We start from the raw sequence: 25358 nt of genomic DNA on the forward strand, positions 1-25358 counted from the left end.
GCAGTTTCCAGCTGGGAGCGCTTCATTTACAACACTATACTTATCCCAGTCCCAGCAAGCCACCTGCACACAAACACCCTGCTGTCACTGTTCACGCCGTGCCAATCACAAGGATGATGTCACATGCCGGCTCTGCCAGGTTCCCTGCGATTGGCCAACTTCATGGCCGTTGTAATGAGCGAAAATGTGACCAAAAAGCTGAATACAAGAGAAGCACCCTCCGTCTCAGGAAGCACAGCTGAAAAGGCAGGTTTTTGAGGAGCACCAGCTGCTGATGTAGTGTGAATAATGGGCTTCATGTTTCTTTTTCTAAACTTTACTGTTAAAGCACCTAAAAAAAAACCAAATAAAATCGCTCATTCTTCATTTTATGACGCAGATTCCAGCATGAGAAATGTAGACGTCTCTCCATGTTACACAGAGGAAACTGATTACATCACATATCAACAACACTGTATTGTAACACACAACAGATGATGCATGACACTTGTAATAGACAGGATCATGACCTGTTTGACATTTTATAGTTTCTCCATATTTTTAAGTCATTTACAAATACAATATTTAAAGAAATGTCTGTAACATAACATATATGCCAAGTCAGAATTCAGATGCATATTCGACTGAGCTCCCATCGTCCTACATCAACATGTTTCCATGAAAGTAATACTTTACAGTGAGCGTATTCAAAATTAGTGTTCATGTGATTTTTTATTGTTTATATATATGCTGTTCATAAGAAAAACTTCACATTTTCTCTGTCAATTGATTTTATTTTCCTCGTAAAGTTCTGGCAGCTTGCAAGGCAACATTCAGACACATAAAACTGTGCTGGTCTGTTTTATCTTCATGTATGTACACAAACCTATACCCATACGGATTTAATGGTGTACTTTTTAATTCGTTATGTGCGTACAAGCTGCCGAGGGGAGGCGTTCATGATCAGTCTGCAGGTCTGGACTTTCAGAGTTCATGGTTTGGTGATGTGAACTTCACTGGCGCCGCTGCCATTGGTGGTTGTGGTGATGATGTACTGTGTGGTGGTTTGCTGATTCGCAGGTTGCTCCAAATGTTCAGTCTGAGTTTGGGTTGTGCTCTGAGGAGCGGTCGGCTTTGTATCCAGCTCGCTCTGACCCTCGGAGATGACGTAGTGTGTCTGGAGGGATTAGAACAGATTCAGCGTGTTTGATTACATTTTACAGGATGCAAATATCATCTGAAGACTACAGACAGGTTTCGCACAGATCAACATAATCAACCCAACAAATTTTCCAAAGGGGAGATTTGTTAAGTCTTCCTGCTTATTAGGATATAGGTACAACTGAAACACAGAAATGTTGCTACATGACAGAACAGTGGGGGAAAAAAAATAAGCAAAGTAAGATAAATCAGATACTCCAGAGAGAAATCTCCACAACAAAGTGTTGTCCTTTTTGCATAAACGCTTGAATACATTTTATAGCAGCTTCTAGAGCCAATAATAAGGTTTAAAGGCATTAAAGGAGATAAATCCCACTTATTCTATAAATTCTTACATGAAAAATATTTTTGTAACAAATATTACAGGATTTGGTTTAATCAAGCCTGAAGGATTATTTTACCAAAACTGTTTTCAGACAAAAGTACAGAAAAAAAAAACAAAACTATGAAACATGCGTGACTGTATACCGGTCACCTGCCATTCATAGCTGACTTTAAACACTTGACTCCTCTTAATTTATAAGTCACTCATGTGAATTACAGAACCAACTTCCCTGACAGAGATGCAGGTATTGTTAGAGGTGCATCTATAAGTGTTTTTATATTTTAAACTATTTTTTATACATTCTCGCTCCTCCTCTTCCTGAGAATTGATCTCTTGCTCTGATATGTAAAAGACTGACTCAATACTAAAACTGTCCATTTCTTATGTTTTGTTATGTTTCATTTTCACAAATCAATTAAAATAAAAATGACATATGAATATAATAATTGTGGACTTTGTAATAATTGGACTCCCCAGAAGCTATTTTTAGCTTGTAAACAGGAGCCCAAACACCTAACAGTTTACCACAGAACAAATAATGAAAGGAAAGAATTTAATAACTACTGGAACGGGTCCTCAAGACTTCTGCAAACCCTTTACACACGTACTTTAAACATAAGGGGCTTTTTATTCTTACTTGTATAGACTTATCGAATTGGATAATATGTAGTTGGCTACTCGATTGTTTTGTTGACATTTCTGGTTACATTTAGCTCAGGACTGCCAGGAAAATAGTCAAATCTTTCACCGTTATTCTGGCAGTGCCCACAGCTGCTTGAAAATAACTATGATATTATTCATTCTGGGAGATTATATTGACTAAAAATTGGATCATGTGATACCGTTACACGTCAATATATTAAATGTCTAAAACAAATTGATCAAGCTCCACTGTGACAGTAAAAGTAAGAAGATGGATAATTATCCTTTCTTCTGTTTCTGCATTTTCAGAATCATCCTCATTGTTCTTGCTCCGCACACTTCTAAGGCGACGCAGCAACTTCCTAAACCAATCACTCACCGTTTTCACCTGGTTACTGTTGACTCCAGATACAGGGGTGCTAGCTTCAGCTATCACGTACTGCGCATGAGGTAGAGCCATCATTTGGATCTCAGACGCTGGAGGAGAAAGACGTGAACATATGATCCTCATGTGTAATTATGTAACAGAACTATTAAAGCATACAAGGCCTGGTTGGACATTAAAACAGAGTAGGACTCACAGTAGCCTCTATAGTTCCAGTTTCCAGGAATGTAGGCGTGCTGCACAGTCCCCTGCTGCTGGGTGCTTGTAGCCGGGAGGGTGTGACTCTGCGCTAAAGTTACAGGGGTCAGCTGGGCAGGACTCAGCTCCTGACTGGGCTGTTGAGAAGTGGGGCTAAGCGGTTGACTGGTACCCTGAAAGCATTAGAAAAGACGCTTTTTAATATCTTTTGCCATCTAGTTAAATTTTTTTGAGACGGTGGGGATTCATCAACGAGATCCCCGGCATGGTGGGAAGATTTAAACTCACAACTGGCTTTTCAGATAGTTTGGATGCAGAAGTGATTAAATGAGTTGAAATTGTGGGTTTACCTGGGGGGCCCCTTGTCCAGAGCCTGATGGCTCTGTGACTTGGATGTGTTGAACCTGGATGGAGTGCTGACTGTAGCCATGAGGGTCATGCAGCTGGCTCACATCTACGGTTGGGGCCTGAGAATGCGGGGAGGAAGCCTGGGAAACACGTGTAAAATAACAAACACTGTAAATACAGATTTCCCATTAAAAGCAAGAAGGATTTGTGCTTTACATGCAGAAGAGTCTGAGCTTGATCTGGAAGGTAAACAAACAGCAAAAGTAGGCAAATTCTGTAACTGGGCCACACGAGAAGCATGAAGCTGCAGAGTTTTGTTTTAAACCTCAGCCAACATGTGTACTTTCACACCCAGTCTGCATGTTATCCTTCCTCATGCAGACTGGGTGTGAATAAATGGCTTCCAGGATAAATCTTGTGTTCATTGTAAAAAGCTCCCTCTTATCAAAGTGAGCTGTCAAGTGTTAGGCCAGATGTTGTGACGCTTAGTCTGCCTTCTTACCGGAGCTACCTGGACCACCTGCAGCTGAATGTGCTGGGGCTGAGACAGGCTGCCTCCAGCCTGTGAGACTGGGATGTACTGGATTCTCTGGTAGTCTCCCTGTGCTGTTCTGTAGTCTGAGGTGAGCGTTTGTGACAGTTCTGTCATGGCCTGGGTCAGCAGGTCCGTGGTCTGAAGAAAAGAGATCACATGCTTTTCTAATACATACAAACCTTTTAATTTAGTTGTTCGTCTATCCAGGAACTTGATTCTTAAATACACATGTTAAGTTTTACTACATGTGCTGCAAAAGGACATCTGTTGTCCTGTTATTTACCGTTACATACTCTGCATTAATGTCATTTATGTCTGAGTATTTACAGTATCTGTTCCTACCACGACAGCCTCAGCGGTACCGTCTGCACTGATGACAGCAGGAGTACTACTGATTACAGCAGTGGTCAGAGGAGCCTGGATCGTGTTAGCCAGCTGGGCAAACTCTGGGTGTTTTTTCCTGATGTGCTGCACCATCTTAGTCTGAGAAAGAGGAACATTGTTGAGAAAGCTCTTAATAATGTAAATTACAGCTGCTAATTTAATTAAAATGAGTAGACAGCATGATTATTAAAGTCCGACTAACCTTGCTGCTGTACTGTTTGGCACAGTGAGGGCAGCAAACCGGCGCAGTGGCGATTGTTCCAGTCAGCTGGGTGTGTGTGCTTAACATTGGGTCTGGCTCTCCAGGAGCAGCTGGACGTAACTTTCGGATGCTGGGTGGCAATTCTGCCCCGGGGTGGTTTTTCAGTATGTGAGCTTTCCGTTTACTGGCACTCTTGTACACCTGAAGAGACAAATTCATTTAAAATCGGATTATGTAGAAATCTAAAGCATGACTTTACAAATTAAGACTGCAAATCACGTTCCTACTGAGGACGAAATGTAAAAAACAAACCTTGTCACAATACTGGCAGAAATAGTCTCTGTTGGGTTTGATAATTGGCAGCGTGAGCTCAGGCACGTCATCGATGCGCATGTCTGGATGACGCTTGGATAAATGATTCACCTGCAGACAGAAAAACAGAGTTAAGCGCTCTGGAATCTAAAATATGAATAAAAATCGAAGCCCTACGGCTCACCAGCATTCCTCTGCGCCGAAACCCCATCATGCACACTCTGCATTTGAACATAAAGCTCTCGAAGTCGGTGGTAGGGACCTTCATTTTGAGGGCTTTGGAGCGGTGGATCCGATCCGCCTTCTTGGCTTCTCTGTCTGGATTGTGCATGCGCTGCATATGCTCCCGCAGCTTATCTTTCCTCTGAATTTCACAGGAAAATAAGAGATTACATACATATAAAGTAAAACTACGCCCATTACCCCTCATGCTCTACATCAGGAATCACCAATCCTGGTCCTCGAGGGCCGGTGTCCTTTAGTTTACCAAGTGACCCTGATGGAAAACTCCTATCTCAGACAAGCTCTGCTCATGTCTGCTAAATAGATAGAATCAGGTGTGTTGCAGCTGGGACAATTGGAGAACCTGCAAGACACCGTCCCTCGACACCAGTATTGGTGATTCCTGCTCTACATAGCTATCTTACCTTGAATTGTTTACCACATGTAGAGCACAGGAAGTCCTTTCGATCCGAATGGCGCAACATGTGCAGACGCAGCTTGTCCGGCCGACAGAAGGCCTTTTCACAGTCTGTGCACTGGAAGATCTTCTCTGAATGAAAGCAGCGAATATGCTTCTTCACCTGCAGAGGAGTTTGTATTTATTAACATATTTAGTAAAAAAAACCAAACGCTGTATTTGCAGGAACATCCAATCTTTAACCTAAACCCTTCATCTACCAAGTTGTCCCACCTCCCTCTCTGCTGTGATCAAATGAGCCTTTTTAAAGCCACGTAAGACTGTCGTTAACACAGGCGACCACTAACCTGGATGAAATCACTGAATGTCTTCTTGCAGGAAGGGCAGGTGAAGCAGCCATCAACAGAATGCACTTCTACATGATCTTTTAGCAACTCCAGTCTTTCAAAGGTCTCGGGGCATAAGAGACAAGAGTAGGAGCGGTTCTCTGTGTGCAGCAGTAGATGATCCTCCAGAGCAGAGTCACTCACGAAGTTCTTGCTGCAAATGTGGCAAGAAAAGTTGTAGGCATCTCGGCCGTGAACCCGCAGGTGCTGATCAAGCTTGTCTTTTTCTCGAAAGGCCTTGCCGCAGTGGGTGCATTTAAAAGGACGGAAACTCTTCCTGATGAAAAGATGCTGCAGCGCTGCGTTCTGCGATGGAAAAGAGAGACCTGGATTTACTAGGAGACAACCACAACATGCTTTCTAGCAGCTATCTGTTGAGACAAAGCAAAGGATGATAACAGCACTGCAGTGTGAGGGTGGATCTATATCCTGCATTAGTGTTTGAAACATACATAAGGAATCTTTAAACCTTGTTTTTCAATCATCCTCCAGCTTTCACCTACCTGCACATCCAGCTGTGAGGGAAGCACACAATGAGGGAAAAAGACACAGCTGTCATGTGCGGCATGAGCACAATAACACCAAATACACACCATCAACAACTTTGGCACTTTTCAGTGGAAACAGCCTCTGGTCTCACCCGTATTCTCTTTGCACGCCGCAAGTCCTGTGATGTGAGATGGGAATCTGATTGGCTGCTCGGAGCCGGATCCTCCTTCAGTGGAACGGGCAGGTCGGTGCTGGACGGGGGCGTTACCGATTCTGGGACTGGTTCCCCAGCAGGCAGCTCAAGCTGACCCTCTGCTTCAGTCCCAGTCTCCCCATCTGTCTCCATCTCCACCTCCTTCAGCCCGTTCTGAACTCCTTCCACTTGCTCTTCAAGTGGCTTTTCTGTCAATTCCAGCATTTCCTGAGTAGAAAGGTTATTTTGACCATTTTTCTTCATAAAATGATATTCAACTAGTCATTAAATTTACACAACAATTATTAATGTTTCCTAACTGTGGTCTTGTTGTCTCCACTGGCATCAACAGATGGTTCTAAACGTATAAATTTGGGTGGACGTCCAGGTCTTCTTCCTGTACCAAATCTCTTCCGCCCTCTTCCTCGACCCCGACCTCTGGATCTGAGTGCAGACAGCAATGGCGAGCATGTTTAAGGAATGTGCTGGGAATTACAATAATTGCATGAACTGAGGCAGCGACAGTGTTTCAACCTTGTAATAGAGCTTAACTTGTCATCATGCATGTTGAGATGTTGCTGCAGCTGCTCTGAGCTCACAAAGCGGCGGTTACATTCATAACAAGGCCAGTTCTTCTCTTGTTCCCGGAGAACTAAATAAACAAAGAAAAAGTGAAGATGGGAAAGAGCTAACGTGACTGAAATGACTTCTTAACCAGTTAACAACAAAGCTTTGACCCTGATGATGGTAAGTAAACGTAGGAGGGCTCACCTTTCCTCTCCTCTTCTGTAACATCATGAATCTTCTGATTTACAAACTCTGCATATGAGGCTGCATACCACACCTGCAGAACAAAAATCTCATTGAAAACTACGACCTCTTTGGCTCTAATAAAGTTTGTCTGAAAGGTGAAGCGCCAGAATATGAAGCAGGACACATAAGACTGTTCCACACAACATTTACTGACCTTAAGCTCTTGTTTGGGCTGGATGTTTTTGATGGTTGTGTAAAATATTTCAGAGCCGTACTGATAGGCCACCAAGTTTTGCTCCAGGTGATTCTGAGCCGGTCTCACAAACATCATCCAGTTACAGCTGTCTTCATCAGAAAGGTCTAACCACAGGTCGTTAGGCTTCTCTCCATCCTTCTCTGAGTCCAGCATACAGAGCTGAAACACAGATTAACACAAAGGTGATTTAATTCAACTGGAATACCTGCCAAAGAGCTGCTTCTATGCACTTAAAAACTCCCTGAAATCTTTTCTTAGCACTTTTCTTTATATATTATATATATATATATATATATATATATATATATATATATATATACATACATATATACTAAATTCACATTAGTGCATATTTTTACATTACAATCAAAATTCCAGTAAAAAGAAATTGATAAATCCATCTCAAAACTGTTAAGTATCAATAATGATATCACAGAAAAAAGGTGTGAGGCTTCAAGCCGTCACTTCCTGCAGCAACGACGTATCCCTACTAAATATCAGCCCTATAAGCAAGATAAGACAGAAGGTTTCAAATGGAGTGCAGATATATACCTACTTCTATAGGAGCTGTCATGAGAGTTAATTTTATCAAAAAGAAATGAATGTGCTGACTTACTTTTAAGTGAATGTAGTGGTTCTGCAGTTCACTCTGTGGAACCAGTGGCCCTTCCACGGGGCCAAACTGTGTGCGCTTTGGGATGCGTCTCTTGGAGAACACCCCACCCAGGAAGCGATCAATGTAGAGGACTAAAGGCAGACTGGCCCTTGCCTTGGACATCACGGGCCGGTTGGGGATGGGATGCAGCGGACCGTGAGTCAGACAGACCGAGGGGTTGGCGGTGTTGCACTCCTCACACCCTGAGATGACACATAATATAGTTAATTATCCCAAGATGTAGTTAGATGCATATTTGAAGTTAGTTGTTTAGCCTAAATTTGCAGTGTAATGATACCTCCTGAATCTTACCCCCACATGTACATGCATCTACTAGGGAGAGTGGCACATTTCAAGAGAGTGGCTTATTGTTGTTTTATTGTGATTTTAATCTATGTCTGTCTGTTTAATATTTTTTTTTTCGTACGCTCTTGTAAGAGGTGGAAGAGTGAGTATTTTCATTTAGTCACCGGACAATTTGAATTTCCCTTTTAGGGATAAATAAAATCCTATCGATGTATCTTTCTTGAAAAAATTGAATAAAAAGATTTAACTGATATTATGCATTAATGCAAAATGACCAAAGTCAACCACCATGATTGCTTACGCATTATTTCCCATTATATTATTTCTGAGGAAGTGCTAGGTAATAAATAATGACTCTACCTGTGTTTTATGTAAAAATTAGACTGAAATATCATGTTCTGATGACATACAGAGAAGGAGGAATTCACTCACACAAGCTGTGAGGGCTGAATGATTGCGGTTGCCGCGGCTCCCAGTCATCCATCTCCGAGTCTTCGTCCTCATCTTCATCCGAGTCATCAGTGGAGTCTGTGGCTCCGAGCGGGCTGGTGGGGGGATCAGCGATGTCAGCGAGGGCTGTGAGCGAATTGGATACAGACAGCTGCTCCTGTGTGTGAGATGTTTACAGTTATCTTACGCTGATGCCCCGATAATCTTTGTAAAAAACACAGACATGTTCGGAAACTCAGCCTTGACCTGTTCACAATTAGAAACACAGCTATCATCTATGAGGAAACATATTTTAAAAGATACGAACTGAACTTTCTGGAGGGTGCTACTGCAGACCTGCGTGCTGATAAAACAAGGTTTTTATTTGGATGTGTCGACTAGAAAACATGGCATATCACAATGTAAATTAGCTGCGAAACGCAGATATCTAATCCCTCGTTTGGAGAAATGAGCACCCACACAAGAACATCACTTCACCTGGGAAACTGACTCCAGGAGGGCTTGGGGAGCATCTGCTACATTACTGAGCACGTGCAGATTGGCAGCATTCATGTTCTGTCCACCAGGCAGCAGAACTGTGACCTACAAATGAGATTTAGCATGCTTTGTGTTTTGTTTTGTTTTTTTAACACAGTGTGACACACAGGGAGTTGCCTGTTAAACCTACCTGCTGAGTTGTGCCATCCTGCTGAATATAAGCCACTTGTGGCTGATCAGCAAATACAGTCTGAAAGAAGAGTTTACAAAGTTGGTAGCATGTAAATAACAAAGGATTTTTACAACCTTTTCAGTAACTAAAATACATTCTCATTAAACTAAGATCTTAGTTTTAATACAACTGCGTTGTCCCTAAATGAAACACTGAACTCCACCTGCACAGAACAGTCGAAAAACATGTAAATCTCTTGACAAAACCCTGCTTTACCTGAGATCCGTCTGCAGGGTGTATGTAGACCAGTGTGTGCTCTGCAGACTCTACTGAGGTATAGGAGTTTCCATCTGCTGTGTAAACCACCTGCTGCTCTCCTCTGTCTGCTTCTTCGCCGCTGTACACTATCTGGGCCACAGTGCCGCCTTCAAAATGCACCTGCAACAGGTGTACACACAACACAAACGCTTTAATTCATCTTCAGCAATTGTTCAACTTTTAGTGGGTCAACAGATGTTAAATGGGCCTACAACCATTTCCATTATTTTTAAATAAATGTGCATATTGACTTCATTTAGCAACCGAAAAAAGGACGTTTCCAGACAAGTTTATTTGTTTTAATCACTTTCCACGCTAATATTGCATCAGAGTCAGCGACAACAGGACTGCAGACCTGTGTGGGGTTGCTTGAATCATTATTAACAGTCTGACTCCACACAGGGGATGGTTCCTGCTTTGTCTCCATGACAGCACAGTATCCGGCCTGTCGCCAGGCAGGTCTCTTCTCTCCTCAGACAGCTATGGATTCCTGAAAGGCACAAACAAAAGATAAATTAGGACATTTTATGGTAATAGCAAATGTCACCGTGATAGTAATACCAGCTCACACAAAGTAAAACACAAGCTTTTGGTCCTAAATGGTAGAAAAGTGTTTCTTTTAGTGAAAATCATTGATAAACGCTGATGTTTTTAATCAAGGACTTTTCTTGGGAGTGTGTCTGAGGAAATTTTTGAATGGGTGTCTCTACAGTCACACTTTTATCATTTTATTATTTTATTACTGGGCTTGTTTTGCAGCTGTGTGGGACTGCAGCAGATATCTGAAATCACCCTCCCACGCCCCGCATGACACTTAAAAACTCGTGCATTTCTGGCCACGGGTTTTGCTCGGCTGACAGGACACGCACGCCAAAATAAACCAGCGTGTCGCCTGGTGTGCAGAGCCGACACACAAGACTCCCTGCGGGGGTAACGTGGGAAAAGCCGGCTTCCCCACGAGGCCGTCCGGAAAACGACGTCCACAAGGAACCGCATGCCGGTGCAACAGCCAAGGCGAAAAGTCACGATTCTATAAACTCATTCACAATTTTAAATGGTATAATCAATAAAATATTAATTTCCCCCCTATTTTAACCCCGCAGGTTCTCAGTCCCAACCGGACCATACCACACAAACCAGCGCAGTAGAAACCCGGGCATTTACTGCGCTGCAACATGAGCAATACGGCCGCGTAGCTGCAGTGTAAGGCCGCATGTCCACACCAACTCAACTTGTCAAATTACATAACAAAGGCCGCATTTTGAGATTTTTAACAACACTAATTATGAAGGGCTAAATACCCTCATATTTTGGTTAGACCCACCCGTCCCCCATTTCTAGTTGAGCCCAGCCCTTCAACTCTACGATGAACAAGGAAGAACGGGCTCCATTTTGGGTGGGACTAACAACAACAGCTACGTCCAAAGAGACTTACAGAAAATAAAAACATTTTTACTGATACGCACACACTAAGAAAACACACACATTTATTTTACGCTAACATAAATATTAAAGGACGGCGGAAATGTGTAGTTATTCTTAATTAACTCCCTGGTAATGTTAAAGGATGTAGAAAACGAACAAGTTGTTCTTACCTCAGAATGGTAGCTGCAGAGATGGCTGCATTGCATATATTAACATAACCTGCCTAGCAACACGGAGGAGCGTGGTTTCTGATTGGTGGGTTTTCACTTTGGCGCAAAAGCAGCGTATACCTTTTTTTAACTTTACAAAAACAACAGATAATATAAAATCTGTTTTTAAAATAAAAGGTTTCATTTTGATAATCTCAATCACACACTGTTACCTAAATTTCGTTTAAATGGTTTGAACTTTTTAATGTCCGTTTTCGCGTTTACAACTAACCCAAAAAATCGGACTTTAAAAAAAACATATATATATATATATATATATATATATATATATATATATATATATATATATATATATGCATGTTATATGTTGTATAAATTTAGGGGTAGCCAAGTATCTAATAACTAATATGTGTTGAAAAGTTTGAATATCATTGCATACACAGTTGTTAGTTTCAATAGTATCAAATTATTGCTGAATGTGTAACATGAGTGATAAACATCTTGTGCTTGTGATCAATGATAAATTTTAAGTACTTTGGAAAGAATGTTAAGACTGAGTTATTAAAAGGTCATAGTTCTAGCTAAATAAATAAAAAGTTGTACATCTGATTAAATTAAGCTAGAGAACATTGGTTTGTGAATTTAATTTTACTACAATAAGTGATTGCAAGATACAACTTAATTTAAAATTTTTAACAGAAATTATAAAAGAAAATCATTAACATGTTAGTTGAATGTTTTCTTTTTCATGAGTGGGTTGTTTTAATAACAAAAATTCTGACACAATCACTTTTGTCAAATAGATATGTTAACAAATACCATTTTCTTTAAAGTTGGAGTTTATTTTATCATTCATTTTGATTAATTAATCTTTATTTGCAGTATTTTATTTTTATAGAAACATTATCATGTTGTTCCTCTCATCCTCAGTGAAACTCTGCTAGTCCTGTGGAACTTCTTTACAATGAAACCTCCAGAATTTCTAATGGCTTGTTCATACACAACACAATTACCTTTAAAATGCAAAACAAAACATTAATTTACCTGCTACAGCTTATGACAACGCTCATATGACATCACAATGAAGTAACATCATCACATATTCTGAAAAGCGTCTATTTAATGATGTGTGTTCTTGTATCTTTACCATTTTTATTTAATTCTACTATTATATATTTAGCCCTAAAAGTTTTCCGTAAAAACTTGAAGATGATCCCAAAGCCCAGTCTATGGTCTTAATTCAGGGTCAGGTTGACTTATATCTTATGTGGACAGCGTCACCTAGCGGTGAAGAACTGTAGACCATCAGAAAGTACTACGAGACCATGAATCTGTGGTTGTGTATGTACGTGTGTGTGTGTGTGTGTGTGGGTGTGGGTGTGTGTATATGCGTATGTACATGTGCATGTGTATGTATGTGTGTATGTATGTCTGTATGTATGCCTCTCTCTCTCTCTCTCTACAAGGTGTTTTCTCTGTTTTCTCTTCTTTTTCGGTTCTCTTTCATCCTTTTCATTGTCTGGTCCAGCAGTATCTATTAAGCTTTTAGAAGACTGAAGTTTAGTTAATAATTTGAAGGTGAACCTGAAGAAGTTGGAGTCTACGTTTTGAAGCTGTAGTTTCTTAGTCTAAACACAGAGGGGCGCCAAAACCTCATTTTTCAACAAACCAGGCTAACGAACAAACTTTATTATTATTATTATTATTATTATTATTATTATTATTATTATTATATAACATATAAAAAGAATATTCTAAATTTAATTAATGCATTTATTATTATTTTAGATATTAAATGTTAAAATGGGATGATTAACAATTGAACTGCTTGTATGAATACATATTATTTCTTTTTAGGAAATACAAAAAGTCATAAAAGATTTCTAAAAAAAACAAACATAACATTTTGTAGACAAAAACAAGAAGTTATTTAGTTCGTTAGTTAGTTTATTTTGTTTTGTTTGTATCAGTCACAATCAGTTTGTCCATTTCCAAAAAAAAAAAAACCAATCAAGTAAAACAAAAACAAAATAGGCAGTAGTAAAGCTTGTTAAACTTTAGCAACCCTATCAGAATTTTTTTAAGTAAAGTTTTCAAATTAAAATTATTTAATTTATCCCAGAAGTGACCAAATCAATAGTTAATGATAAACCAAGCCCTATTAAGTCTTTACAGTAAAAGTAATTTTTAAAAGATTAGAAACAATATACCTGTCTAACATCTTAAAGTTCCAATCAAACAGCTGATCATGCATTCAATTTTAAAATAAATGATATTTTACAGCCATGCTTGGCCCTGAGGGGAGAAAAGTTAAATCAGTTATTCACAGATTGTTTATCAATCTACAACTAAGCATGTCTGCTTCCGGTTTTATGTTGCCTCAGAAACTATTAGAAACTTTTTCTAGAGTTTTTTCATGGACTTGAAGAATGGGGACAAAACAGCACTTTAAAGATTAATTCTAACAAATCCAGTTTATTTCAACATAAATTATGTTACAAAATAAGTCAACTCAAAGATTAGATTAACATGTTTTATTTGTTATAAGCAATCAGAAAGAATTACTTCATTTACAGCTGTTCATAACCAGTTTAAAAAGTCAGTAATGTTTGTCCCTGAGATTTGACTCCAAACAGAAAAATATTCTTTATTTTCTTCTGGATCTGTTCTGCAGTCAGAAATAAAAACACTCAGGAGGGTCAATGACATGTGGCCAGTTTACTCTTTATGTAACCTACTATGTGTTGTAAAAAAAAAAAAAAAGGAAATTGCACACTTTCTGTCAACAAAGTCTGAATACTTCTTCTAATTGTCACTTCTGATTTCCAGTTCTCCCATTTAGTCCAGTAGGAAGCATTCAAACAATCCAGACACAGAGCAAAATGAATAAATGATCATTTTTCTGATTTGAAGTTTTGATGTCTGCAGCCTGACCTTTAAAAACATCCCTTCTGAACTGAAAACATTTTTGAACTTTAGAAACAGAAGCCACATTTTCCAGTTAGACCACAAAGAAAAAGTGTCAAAACAAGTGTTATTACAATAATTAACACAATACATACCTCAGAATTGAGCCAAAGATTCAGTGTGAACTTGATACATTTAATTATTGAGCTACACATCAATATCTTATCGTTAGTCTGCTGCGATTAGAAAAACACAGTCGACCTAATAATCTGTGAGCTGTTCCTCAGTCCTTTACTGTTTCTATTGTGTTTGCTTCTGCCACAGCTGTGTCAGGAAAACAAATATAATATCAACATGTAAACCGAAACACAGGAAATGTTTCATTTCAGGGAGCAGAGGCAGAGTTCTTCCTATAAAGTAGTCTGACCCCTTCAAAACTAAGTTTGTGCTTGGTCAATTATTTTTTCCCCTTTTTAATACTAAATAGTGTGCTGTTATACATCAGTAGAAAGCCTGGTAAATCAGCTTTACAACAATGTGTAAAAATCATTTGTAATATTCTTCTGATGGTATTCAGTCTTGTTGAGTTGCTTGGATTGGATGGTAGAAAAAAAACAAAAAAACAAACAAATATATTTTGGCCACGTTTATCCTTATGTTTAGTAATATATTGTACATAATGGTGAAAGCTGAGAAGCCTCGTGTGATTTAAGAGTCCATAGACCTATTTCTGTTCTACCTGTTCTGTGTTTGATGCTCCTGTTCTTGATGCAGGTGGATGAAGGTGGTCGGATGATCATCTTTGTTCCTGAGTCAGGAGCTGGCAGTGTTCTCCAGGCAGGACAGAGGACAGTCTATTATATTTCCAGCTGATCTCATCAGTCTCTTGCTTTGTCTGCCACAGTGATGGAGTCTGTCAAGACAAATAGGAGGTCACCATCAGCTTCTCCTCCAGTCTGAGGTGGAGACTCTTCTGGACCTTGTTTGCTGACCAGAACAAATCTGAAATAATTTTAAAGTGTTTATAAATAAAATCATATGGAGTACTACTCAATGTTTGCATTCTACATGATTATTTGTCTATTTATTTTCGCTTTAATGGAGGAATAAAATGACAAACTTCAGAAATAAAATGCAGGACTCTAAGCGTGTTTGTCAGTTGGCAAATGCAGTCTAAACATGTGTCAGTAAATAATCCCAAACAGTTTATAAACTGTCTGGTTGTGTGTGTGTTCAGCGGACGGTGCGCGCATGCAGCGCGCCGCCTGGCGGCGCAGTGCGCGCGGCCGCGGCGCAGATTAGATGAGGCAGAGAGGAGGGAGGAGGCAGAGCAGACACACACAGTCCACATTTCCAGAGGAGCCCGACACTCAGTCCCTTCCAACATTTTCTGTCGAGCTCGGTTCGGAACCAAGCGGCGCAGGTCTCGCCTCGCTCTCCGGGATCGAGTCTGAACTTCTTCCCAGGACTCGGTTTGTTCCTCATTCTCCTGGAAGACAGCTCACAAAGCCAGCTGAGAGGATATAAGTTTATTTCCAGCAGCAGATCCGGAGCTCCTGGAAGATGGGTTCAGTCCCAGCTATATCTGTCCTGGTTTTGGGCATCGTGGTTCCAGCGCTGGCCAGCTACATCGAGGTAGGCTCAGAAATGTGTCTGATTTGACAGATTTTCCCTTTAAAGATGATCATAGCTGCGGGTTTCTTATGGAAAAGCAAGTCTTTTCGGCCTCATTATTATTTGTCCTCTTCCCCCATGAGGTGCTTCTGACTTAGCTGTGATTTCCTGACAAATGTTTGATCTGGTTTCATGTTGAATGTATTGATCCAGCTGCTGCCAAGATTCCCACAAAGTACAACTGATCCTCTCAGTGAGTGTTTATGGAAGTGTTCCCATATAGTTTAAAAGAGAAAATATGTGACCAGATATAGCAGATCTGGTTAAACATTAATCAGCTCGCTTCCAGGTCATTCTACACCTCATTCTTGAGGAGAGAGGCTGCAGGTTGTTGATGAGTTGGGCAGTGTGGGACTGGAGAGTCCTGTGAGCTGGAATGATAGCAGGGTTTGCTGCACAGATCAAACCAAAGACAACTGGCGCTTAGTCAGGCCTCTGGGGACACACAGGACCTCTGCAATGGATCACAAGCTGTGTAAAGCCTGCTGGACATCATGTGGAGGAGGAAATCCTTCACCTGAGGACTTAATCGTGGCTTTTCCTGCCTCAACAATATGACCTCCTTTACATGAGACAGCCCAGGGTCTCCTCTCAATGAGCTTGTAGTCTAATGCATTTAGAACAACTAAAATAGCTCTCAACAGCTGGCTTCTTAAATCACAATGGTCCAAATCCTTGATAAAGACGAGTCAGACGTTTAACCTACCCGATGTCCTACCTTAGTGTCCCTGCTGTCTCACACATATGTGTCCCAGGATAACAATGCACACATTTTTAGAGCAAACAGTCCCACACCCCTCACCCACTCAGAGGGTAAACACAAGTGTTTCTCCTCAACGTTTTTAACAAGACGTCTCCTTCTGGCTCTGCTCTGTGCCAAGCCAGGAAAAGTACTTATCAGGGAGTGTTGTTTTTTTTTTTCTTCTTCTTCTTCTTCCCCCTCCTGCTTTCGCGACAAACCTCGGCCATTTTGAAGCAGTGTCGGCTGGCATTGTGTGGAGACAATTAATAGTTATTATGCCCACCAACAAAAGATCTATGCAGCTGCACTCTTTACAAAAGACCTGACCCTCCACCTTGTTATGTTTTTCTTGTCAATCAGCTTCCCAAGCCACACAGACATCCTGGTCGATGCTGTACAGACTCTCCTGACATGATTAATGGATGAAATCAGTGGATTTCCTGATCAGTCACCCAGATTGAACAGAGAAATGTGGTTTCTGCTGCGCATCATGACTGTAAGGTTTCCTGTGCTTCAGTCAGTGGTGGATGTGAAGGACAAGCTGACAAGGCCTTTTACTTCGGTGGGCACAGACACAGAATATGGATATTTATATAAGCTGGTATCTTTTTCTGTAAATAGATGTTGGCAAGAAACCGAAGTTCTGGTTTTAAGCTGATACTAAACCAGCAGCTGAGTTGATCTGTCAGGAATTAGCAGCTTGGAGTTGGAGATGAAAGAGAGTAACACCTTGATGATTATGATGTTAAATAAATGGATTGGTATGTTTCAGCTCAGCAACGTGTTAAATTAGGAAGTTTTCCTAAGTCAGACCGGGTGGAAATGAAGCCAAAGCTGTTTGGTTGGTGCTTTGAATCCTGCTGAGACTAAAAGGGTAAAGTTGCTGCAGTCTGTTCTGCTAACGGAGGCTGTGTTAAAACTGCGTTTACTCCCTTAACAGGCTTCGCTGCTCTTCTGAACCTTGATCTTAAGTTTATAGTCAGGTGAGGGCTGCTTAGGTGGTCATCCACCTTCCATTGTTCCTTGTGTGCTTCTGTCACACCGGCTCTCTTCTCTTGCAGTTCCTCGTTTGGTCTTTTTCAGGACTTTGAGATTATCCAGCTACTTGAGCTCTGTACACAGTCTTTGTTTTGTCAGATACCTGCGAAAGCAGCAGATTGTTGGAGTTTTGTTCCTTCAGCTGAATATCTATGTCTAAGGCAATGCAGGTTGCACCAATTGTTTCGTCCTGATGGTTCAATGGTTTTGCCCACCCACCCAAAATAAAAAAGAAGCAAACAAAAGGGAAAAAAAACAGGATATTAATTGAGAAATCTAGACAGAGCAGATGGATCTTAGTAGGAGTTCATTTAAAAAATGGGGCACAGGCTCCAACCACAAGCGGGTCTACCCTGAGAGTTGCATCACTCTGAGGCATTTGCTGATATGGTTCCCACTGGATTAATGGAGTGCAGAATATCTGGAACAGTTAATGCATACAGGACATTTTATTCTCTGCTGACTTAAGCAAGCAGAGATTATCACAACCATGAAAGAAAACAAAAAAACATTACGCAACATCACATCACATTTCTGAGCTGGTCATAAAATCTAAAAAAAAACCAAAAAAAACGTTCATTTCCTTCCAGTTGGCTTTTGCTTTGACTATATCAACATGTGTGTGAATCTGAGGCAAGTCTGTGCTTGTATGTCAGAGAGTGCAGCCTTAAATCATGCTGGTGGAGAACAACCTGCTTGCAAGCCGCAGCCAGAGCGGCTGCAGAGTAACGCAGAGGAAAAACGCTGGATGATTGTGCACAAGGACGAGATTTGTGCATCAAAGAGATGAATGTGGTGTTGTGCCTATTGCTGCTCAGTTGCAGCCTTCTTGGAGCAACATTTTTCCTCTCATCTCCCAAAGTGTGTGCGTGCTTCTCTTTATGTGTGCCTGCAGGCGAGCATTGATATTAAAGTGCACTGCCGTGTGCTTTTATGTTTGTATTTGCTTTGGATATAAAGTGATGGTGAGCAACTGGTTCTGATTGGGAGATGAATTGACTCTCTGTGAAGGCTTGTTGAAAGGTCTGCAACAAGCCAGGCTGTTTGAACCTTACAGAGGTGATCAAACAAAGACGACATGTTTCCTTTCTGGAGGAAAGAAACGAAAACAATCAGAAACACTGGAACTTGATAAAGATCTCTCATTACACAAGCCTCTCCTCTAAGCTGTCAAGGTTGCCATTTTGCTTTAGACTTTCTGCTGTTTCAGTTCAGTTGACTGAGTTAATGTGCGCTCAATCTGCAGGAATTCAGCCTGAGTCGCCCTTGAGTTTGTAGATTAGAGCCTAAAACCTTGCTTTCAGTTGTTGGGAGAGCCCTGCATCCTGTGAATCCTCTTAGCGACAAGAAACACTGGGTGCTTGTAGATCTGCAGAGAGAAAGGTACTAATCCCAGAGCCCTTCCCCAGCACACACTCACACACTCCCTCACGTCACCCACCCACCCACTCACACACTCAGACAAACCCTCATTTCCACACCCTGCAGAGACAAACTGACTTCAAAGTGCCACAGAGCACAGTGACTCACCTATGCGAAGCATCAGCGGTGTAGTCTGATCTGTGCTCTGTGACTAACAGTATGAAGGGATGTCTGATTGAATCCGAGCCTTTAATCTCTGAGCTTTCATTCCCTTCAAGACACTTTCCTGCCACTCGGCTCATCTACAGATTTCTGTCTACGATCTCTCCGTCTCCTCCTTTAACTACCATGGCTGTTTCTTCCTCCTTGCTCGCGCATGTCTCCTGTAGCGATTCCATCGACAGACAGACTCTGGGCTCATCCTGAGGATTTAGATAGAGAGTCCTCATCAGGCGGGCCTTGTTCTCACGACGCAGGGCTTTGTCTCCCAGGCTCTGCGTGCGCTCTAATTATCCCATGTGAGGGGAGTTGTCTCCCTTTTTTTTCCCCCAGCAGCTTGTGTGTCCATGTGCGGGTGTGTTTTTGAATCCTCTTGCAGCTCAGCTCATTACATATTTATTCATGTTTTTTTTTTTTTCGTTCGTTCTTGGCAAGAGTTCCTAAGCGGCTGGTACTTGGGACAGAGTGAGTGAGTTCAAATCAGCGCACCCATGACTGCACATCGCTTAAGTTGCATCAGGCCTCCTGCCATATGTAGGGCAATCTGCACAGCCATGTCAATCCTCCTTGTGCTGTGTGTATGCAGCCAAGGTGAATGCCTCTCCACCTGAGAGGAGACTCTTAACTGGAGCCTCGCTCAACATGGATACTCGACAATTAGATGCTCAGGAATGCAACGCCTGAAGTGCAAACACCTTCCTTTAAAGTGCGATAACACTGAAAGTAACTACCCCTGTAGATAATTCAGCAAACGTCTCTTTAAATGGAGCCCTTCCATCTAGGACTTTACTATTTAATGTATTTTGTGTTTGTCAGTGTAGGTGGGTTAAACCCTGTCAACCCCCTGCTCGCCCTGTAAGTGTGTGTGTGTGTTGGAGAGTCCCTGTGGTTCTGTGAGTCATTCTCCCTGCTTCAAATTTTCTTCCTATGAATAAAATATCTGCTGTGCTATCTATGCGTTACAGTGCACTTGTATCTCTGCTTACGTCCCCGTCTGTCGCACCCTCGGTCCCTGTTTGTCCATACGTGAGGAGGACTTTAGCTGTTGTTCCCTCCTGGGTTTTTGCTTTCGTTTTGGAAGATCAGAGCGTTGTACTCAGGATCATTTCAGGTCTTTGCACTGATTTGCATGCTTTTTTTTTTTAGCTTGCACACAATACATGAAGTGTTGTGTGGTTTGCAGGACAGTAGGGAAGAAACTGGATTTTAATTATTTTAGACCATTTGGGAGGTAGTTTGTTCAACATTTGTCTTAAGGAACATTGAAATTTCAATTAAAATTTGTCTTAAGGCTCCACAGGAAACATATTTACTACCCTACCATAAAAAACTGCTATAAAATCCTTCAATCAACCTCAGTCCCAATAAAAAAAAAAGCACTAAATATGTGATGTAATTCTTTAAACTCCTTACACATCAGTTAGATTACATGATAATGTTTTTATGAAAACTGTTATTTACATATAATTCATGTTTTATGGATTGGGATTCCTTCACATTATAATCATTGTTTAAACAAATTTTTAGTCATTTAAGATTGATTTTTGGAGGAACTTAAATGACTCCCAAGCATGTAATTTATGGAAATAACTTTTCTTTTTTTTCTTTTTTTTTAGTGAAAACTGTTTCATCGTGTAAGTAAATTATGATTTAAAGGGTTTAGATAGTTGGATAAATGACATACACTACTCACAAAAAGTTAGGGATATTTGGCTTTCAGGTGAAATTTATGGAAAATGCAATATGTTCATGCTACAGTGATATAATATCATAAAAGTTAGACTTTTAAGTAGAAGGATGCACTACTAATTTCCTCATCTCAAAAAATTCATTCAACACAAAAGGTAACAACAATGGTAGTTACACCACAACAAAAAATTTGAACGTCTCAATATCTCGTCATGTGCCCTTGAGCATCAATTACAGCTTGACAACGACGTCTCATGCTGTTCACAAGGCAACTTATTGCCTGCTGAGGCATGGCATCCCACTCTTCTTGAAGGGCAGCCCTCAGGTCATTGAGGTTCTGGGGTGCAGGGTTTCGAGCCTCTACATGACGGCTCAGCTGATCCCACAGGTTTTCAATGGGATTCAGGTCTGGAGAGAGTGCAGGCCATTCCATTTGAGGTACACCAGTCTCCAACAGCCGTTCCCTGATGATGCGGCCTCGATGAGCAGGAGCATTGTCGTCCATGAAGATGAAATTAGGCCTGTGCTGTTCATGTAGGGGCTCAATCACTGGATTAATGATGTTATTCAGGTAGTATGGGCTTGTCACTGTACCATTCACAAAGTGTAGGGCAGTTCTGTAACACCGCCACCACCAAAAGCTCGCCTGGTGACAACAGTGGCTGATGCATAGCGCTCTCCCTGACGTCTCCAACATCGTTGCCGGCCATCATTTCTGCTCAGTGTGAATCGACTTTCATCAGAGAACAGCACTGAGGCCCACTGGTTCCTCGTCCAGCGTAAATGCTCCCTGGACCATGCAAGACGATGATGCCTGTGCCTGGTGGTGTGGTCAGGTACCCGTGCAGGTCGTCTAGCACGCAGACCACGCTGATGGAAACGGTTTCCAATGGTCTGACGTGACACTTGGGTGCCTCTCACCTCTCTTAAACGTGCCTGGAGTTGAGTGGCATTCATCATCCGGTTTCTCAGGGCAGCGTTCACAATGTAGCGGTCATCAGCACGGGATGTGGCCAAAGGACGTCCACTTCTAGGCCTTTCTGTGACTCTTCCAGTCTCTCCATATCTCTGTTGCAACCTGCTGATGACACTCTGTGACACTCCAAGCTCAGTGGCCACTTCTGTCTGAGAACGTCCTGTTTGAAGCATCGCAATGGCAAGGGACTGTTGTTCCATTGTTAGGTGTCGTCTTGGTCTCATGATGTCAAAATGTGAACAGCATGATGAGGACAACTGTTTAAACACCAGCTCTAATTGAACCAGGACATTTATTGGTCAATTCAAGGATCACACACCTGCCGTGATTTTTGCCGTTAAGCTCCTTGTTAGAGAACAGCAACTTGTGCAAAATTTATTGAAACATTTAACAGTTGGACATGTGCATTTAAAAGCTTAGAGAAGATCACATTAAGTTCACCTGTACAGGTTTGAATGCATTTTAGGCTTGTTGTGAAATTTCACCCAAAAGCTGAATATCCCTAACTTTTTGTGAATAGTGTATTTGTTTATTCTGATTAGGGTTTAATTTGACTAAAAGATTTGGGCAAAAAAAGGGGGGAAAAATTAATCTAGATTGTTTTTAGTGGTTTTGGGGGGTAAGACGTTTGTGGCCTCCGTGGTGTGCTTCTCTCATCATTGAGCCCATCACCAGTTGATTCCAGTGTATTTTATCAGGTAAGTACTAAAATGAGGTGCAGGTTTGAACTGGATTTATGTCTTTTGGCATGGTTTCTGTTTTTATTTTCTCTGGATGTGCACGCAGGGTGCTGGGAGGCTGATTTAGGACAATCACAGTCTGTTCCTGTATCATCTGTTATGATCAGAGGCGTACAAGAAGTCCTGTTTGATTAGCTTCTTCTCCTTATTTATCCTCATGTCGTTGTAGAAAAGCAGAGGCCTCCAGTTTTATGGCTAACTGAGGAGGGAGGTGCTGTTGTCTTGATAAGCTGACTGAATGACTGGCAGTCTGTTTTGCTGTGCAGCATTGTACAAATACTCTGTCCTCTGCCAGTAAAAGCATTGCATGTCATTTCCTTCTGTCCGTATGCCTGCTGACTAAATACATCCATATCGCTGTCCTCTTTCTGTGGTGGAAAAGGTATTATCCAGACCGCCAAGGGCAACTTGAACTTCCTGTTGTGTCTTTTCTTTCTAAAAGTTGATCGCCTGTTTTTGTTTCTCAAGAGAGGAGGGATGAAAATGTCAGAGCAGTAAGAGATAGAAGCATTGCAGTGTAACTGTATACTCCCAGAGAGAGAGGTCTCTGCTGCTGCTGCTGCTGCTGCTGGGCTGCTGCTTGGGCTGTATGATGGCCCTGTTAGCAGCCCGTCTGATACAGCATTTTCTCAAGGAGAAGGTGGCCAAGGACAAACAGCAGTCCCAAAGGGACTTAGCTACGACAAGAAGAGATTTCACTCAAAAAGGATGGACGGGAGAAGCTGCTATTCTGAAGCAAACTGATGTTTTTGTTCTACAATAGAAATGTGAGGGAAAAATCTCCTTTGAGCTTTTCTACTAAATCGTCTTCAAGCTCATTCCTTCATGAACCGTATTTAGCTAAATGATAGGTTCTCATGCATGATGAAGACCTAAATCCTGCAGATCTCCTCCCTGCCCTCGCAGCTGCAATAAATGATGTTTGTGCATTGTGTAATTTTAGAAGGGGAAACAAAAACGAGGTGCTAGAGTCTGAAGTGATGCAATGTGGAAATTTAATGGAGCTTGAAAGCAGCTGCAGAGAAAAGACGCAAACAGGCAAAGAGGGATTTGCAGTAAATAATTTTAGTGAGAGGAAAGCAACCCACCCAGGCTGAATTTGGTTCACAAATGCAGTTTTAAAACAATTTTCACAAATAAATTCACATATTTGAGATGCTAAACCCATTAAATATTTGTTTTATTAAATATTATCTGCTTATCAGCCAGCAATCCAATTGTTCCTGAAAGTCCAAACACTTCACTGAAAATTTTCTGTCATTAATGTTCAAATCCAGATAATAGGCAGCATATTTTGGCTCAGCCCACATCTGGAGTGTCTTCGCTACAACCCTGATATGATCCACGTAGTATTTCTCTTTTTAATTTTCTAACTAATGGCCAGTAGAGATTTTCCATTTAACTGTCACAGGGAGTTATTTTCGGCTCCTGGACGACTCCTGTAGCTACGATACTCATGCATCAAACCATGAATGCTCCCTGCTGTCGGAGGAGGAGTTGAAGGACTGTCGTTTGACATCACTTTTGGTTAAAGCTTTTTTCCATTTTGCATAACGGCAGCTAATGCCTGCTGCAGCTGCACACCTTTATCAACCATTTTGATCTGAGATAAAAACCAATCAAGCACTCCAGAGAATTCCATTAGTCTGATGAGATATGAATATAGCTCAGGGCATAAATCTGAACTAGTCTGCTGTTTTCAGACAAACCCATTTAAAGTCATTTGATCATCCTCGGCTAATTATAGAGGCTTCTGAGCAGCGAGCCGCCTCATCCGGACTCCACCCCTTTAATTCCTCACCTTCCTTCCTACCACTCCCTTCACAGTTCATCACATAACCCTTTCATGTTTTATATTAATCATCGCTCTTCTATTATTGAGCTGCTGGGATCTGAAGCCGCTGTCCAGTCGTGGGAGGGGATTTGTCAGCCTTGTTGTTGCTGTCATGGTGCTTGCTTGGACTCGGGATCTCTCCTTGACGAGTATCAGGATGCTGCAGAGAGGTCTGACTTGCTGCAGACTGCAGGGAGAGAAACAGGAAGAGGGGGTGCAAGGTCGGACAACTGACAAAACACAAGGAGTGTGCTAGAATGGCTCGGAGATGGATGCTCCTGTTGTGAAGCCTGCATCTTCTCCATGTAGACATGAGTGATTAGCTCTTGGCCTCAGCGTGTCTCTGTAGAGTTATATTCTTCACTAATCTGATTGAAACCCTTCTGCCCTTCCCCTGCTGAGAGACTGAGGGAGGGCAGAGCAGGGCTTAATGACAGATAAGCATATCTACATTACATCCATCATGTCTCCCAGTAAAAATGACCTCCTTCTTGATGCCTGGAGCATCTCAGACTGAAGCAGAAAAGACGGTCATTGCTGCTCCACTGCTCATTTTCTGCATGGGGGTAAAAGGAGCCACGAGAGCTGCAATCAGAGCACAAATTCATTTCAAAACAGCTTGCATGGTTGTAGGAGAGTGACTCCACATGCAGCAGCCGGTCTCTCGTAATGTCCTTCATTTTATCCAACTCCAGCGAGATGGTGATGAAAAATCCTTTTAATAAAAATGTTAAACTCTGAATATGTTCAGAAACATTAGTTTGCAAGTTGACAATGTAATTTAAACCCTGACAGAGTGTATAGTAGATTTTGATGAAGGCTGTCTCAGTGCCTATTGATGAAAATGTGAGTTTTGATCCTTCAGCGAAACGGAGAATTTGAAGCCATTTGATGAATGACTGGATTTTTTTTTTTCCTTTTTTTGCCTGAATCTTTGTACAACTGTGCCCTTTAAT

The 25358-nt window shown here is 41.4% G+C and overlaps 2 protein-coding genes across 5 annotated transcripts in view; one reads left to right on the forward strand and one right to left on the reverse strand.

Moving 5' to 3' along the window:
- Positions 1-499: 499 nt before the first annotated feature.
- Positions 500-11235, reverse strand: prdm10 (PR domain containing 10). Of its 3 annotated transcripts, none has more exons than XM_079246113.1 (23): positions 11222-11235; positions 9982-10116; positions 9585-9746; positions 9327-9386; positions 9137-9241; positions 8642-8816; positions 7865-8106; positions 7207-7407; positions 7011-7083; positions 6774-6891; positions 6560-6683; positions 6198-6467; positions 5519-5863; positions 5179-5334; positions 4716-4895; positions 4532-4642; positions 4220-4420; positions 3976-4116; positions 3601-3771; positions 3101-3238; positions 2749-2923; positions 2547-2644; positions 500-1156 (listed from the first exon to the last, which is right to left on the reverse strand). In XM_079246113.1, exons 2-23 carry the CDS (start codon positions 10051-10053, stop codon positions 971-973), a joined length of 3504 nt encoding a protein of 1167 aa, XP_079102239.1. In that variant the 5' UTR covers positions 10054-10116; positions 11222-11235; the 3' UTR covers positions 500-970. The 3 variants fall into 3 exon arrangements, with proteins under 3 accessions (XP_079102239.1, XP_079102240.1, XP_079102238.1); XM_079246114.1 differs by lacking the exon at positions 11222-11235 and adding an exon at positions 10951-10984 and having other exon boundaries at positions 6792-6891; XM_079246112.1 differs by lacking the exon at positions 11222-11235 and adding an exon at positions 10951-10984.
- Positions 11236-15495: 4260 nt separating this feature from the next.
- aplp2 (amyloid beta (A4) precursor-like protein 2) overlaps positions 15496-25358 on the forward strand; it is a 57719-nt gene continuing 47856 nt past the window's right edge. For both annotated transcript variants that reach the window (XM_079246544.1, XM_079246545.1), the window contains exon 1: positions 15496-15763. In XM_079246544.1, the coding sequence (XP_079102670.1) occupies positions 15692-15763 (72 nt within the window). In that variant the 5' untranslated portion in view covers positions 15496-15691. The remainder of the gene's footprint in view (positions 15764-25358) is intronic.

Source organism: Telmatherina bonti (genome assembly GCF_933228915.1).
Source record: "Telmatherina bonti genome assembly, chromosome: 9".
Classification (NCBI taxonomy): Eukaryota; Metazoa; Chordata; class Actinopteri; order Atheriniformes; family Telmatherinidae; genus Telmatherina; species Telmatherina bonti.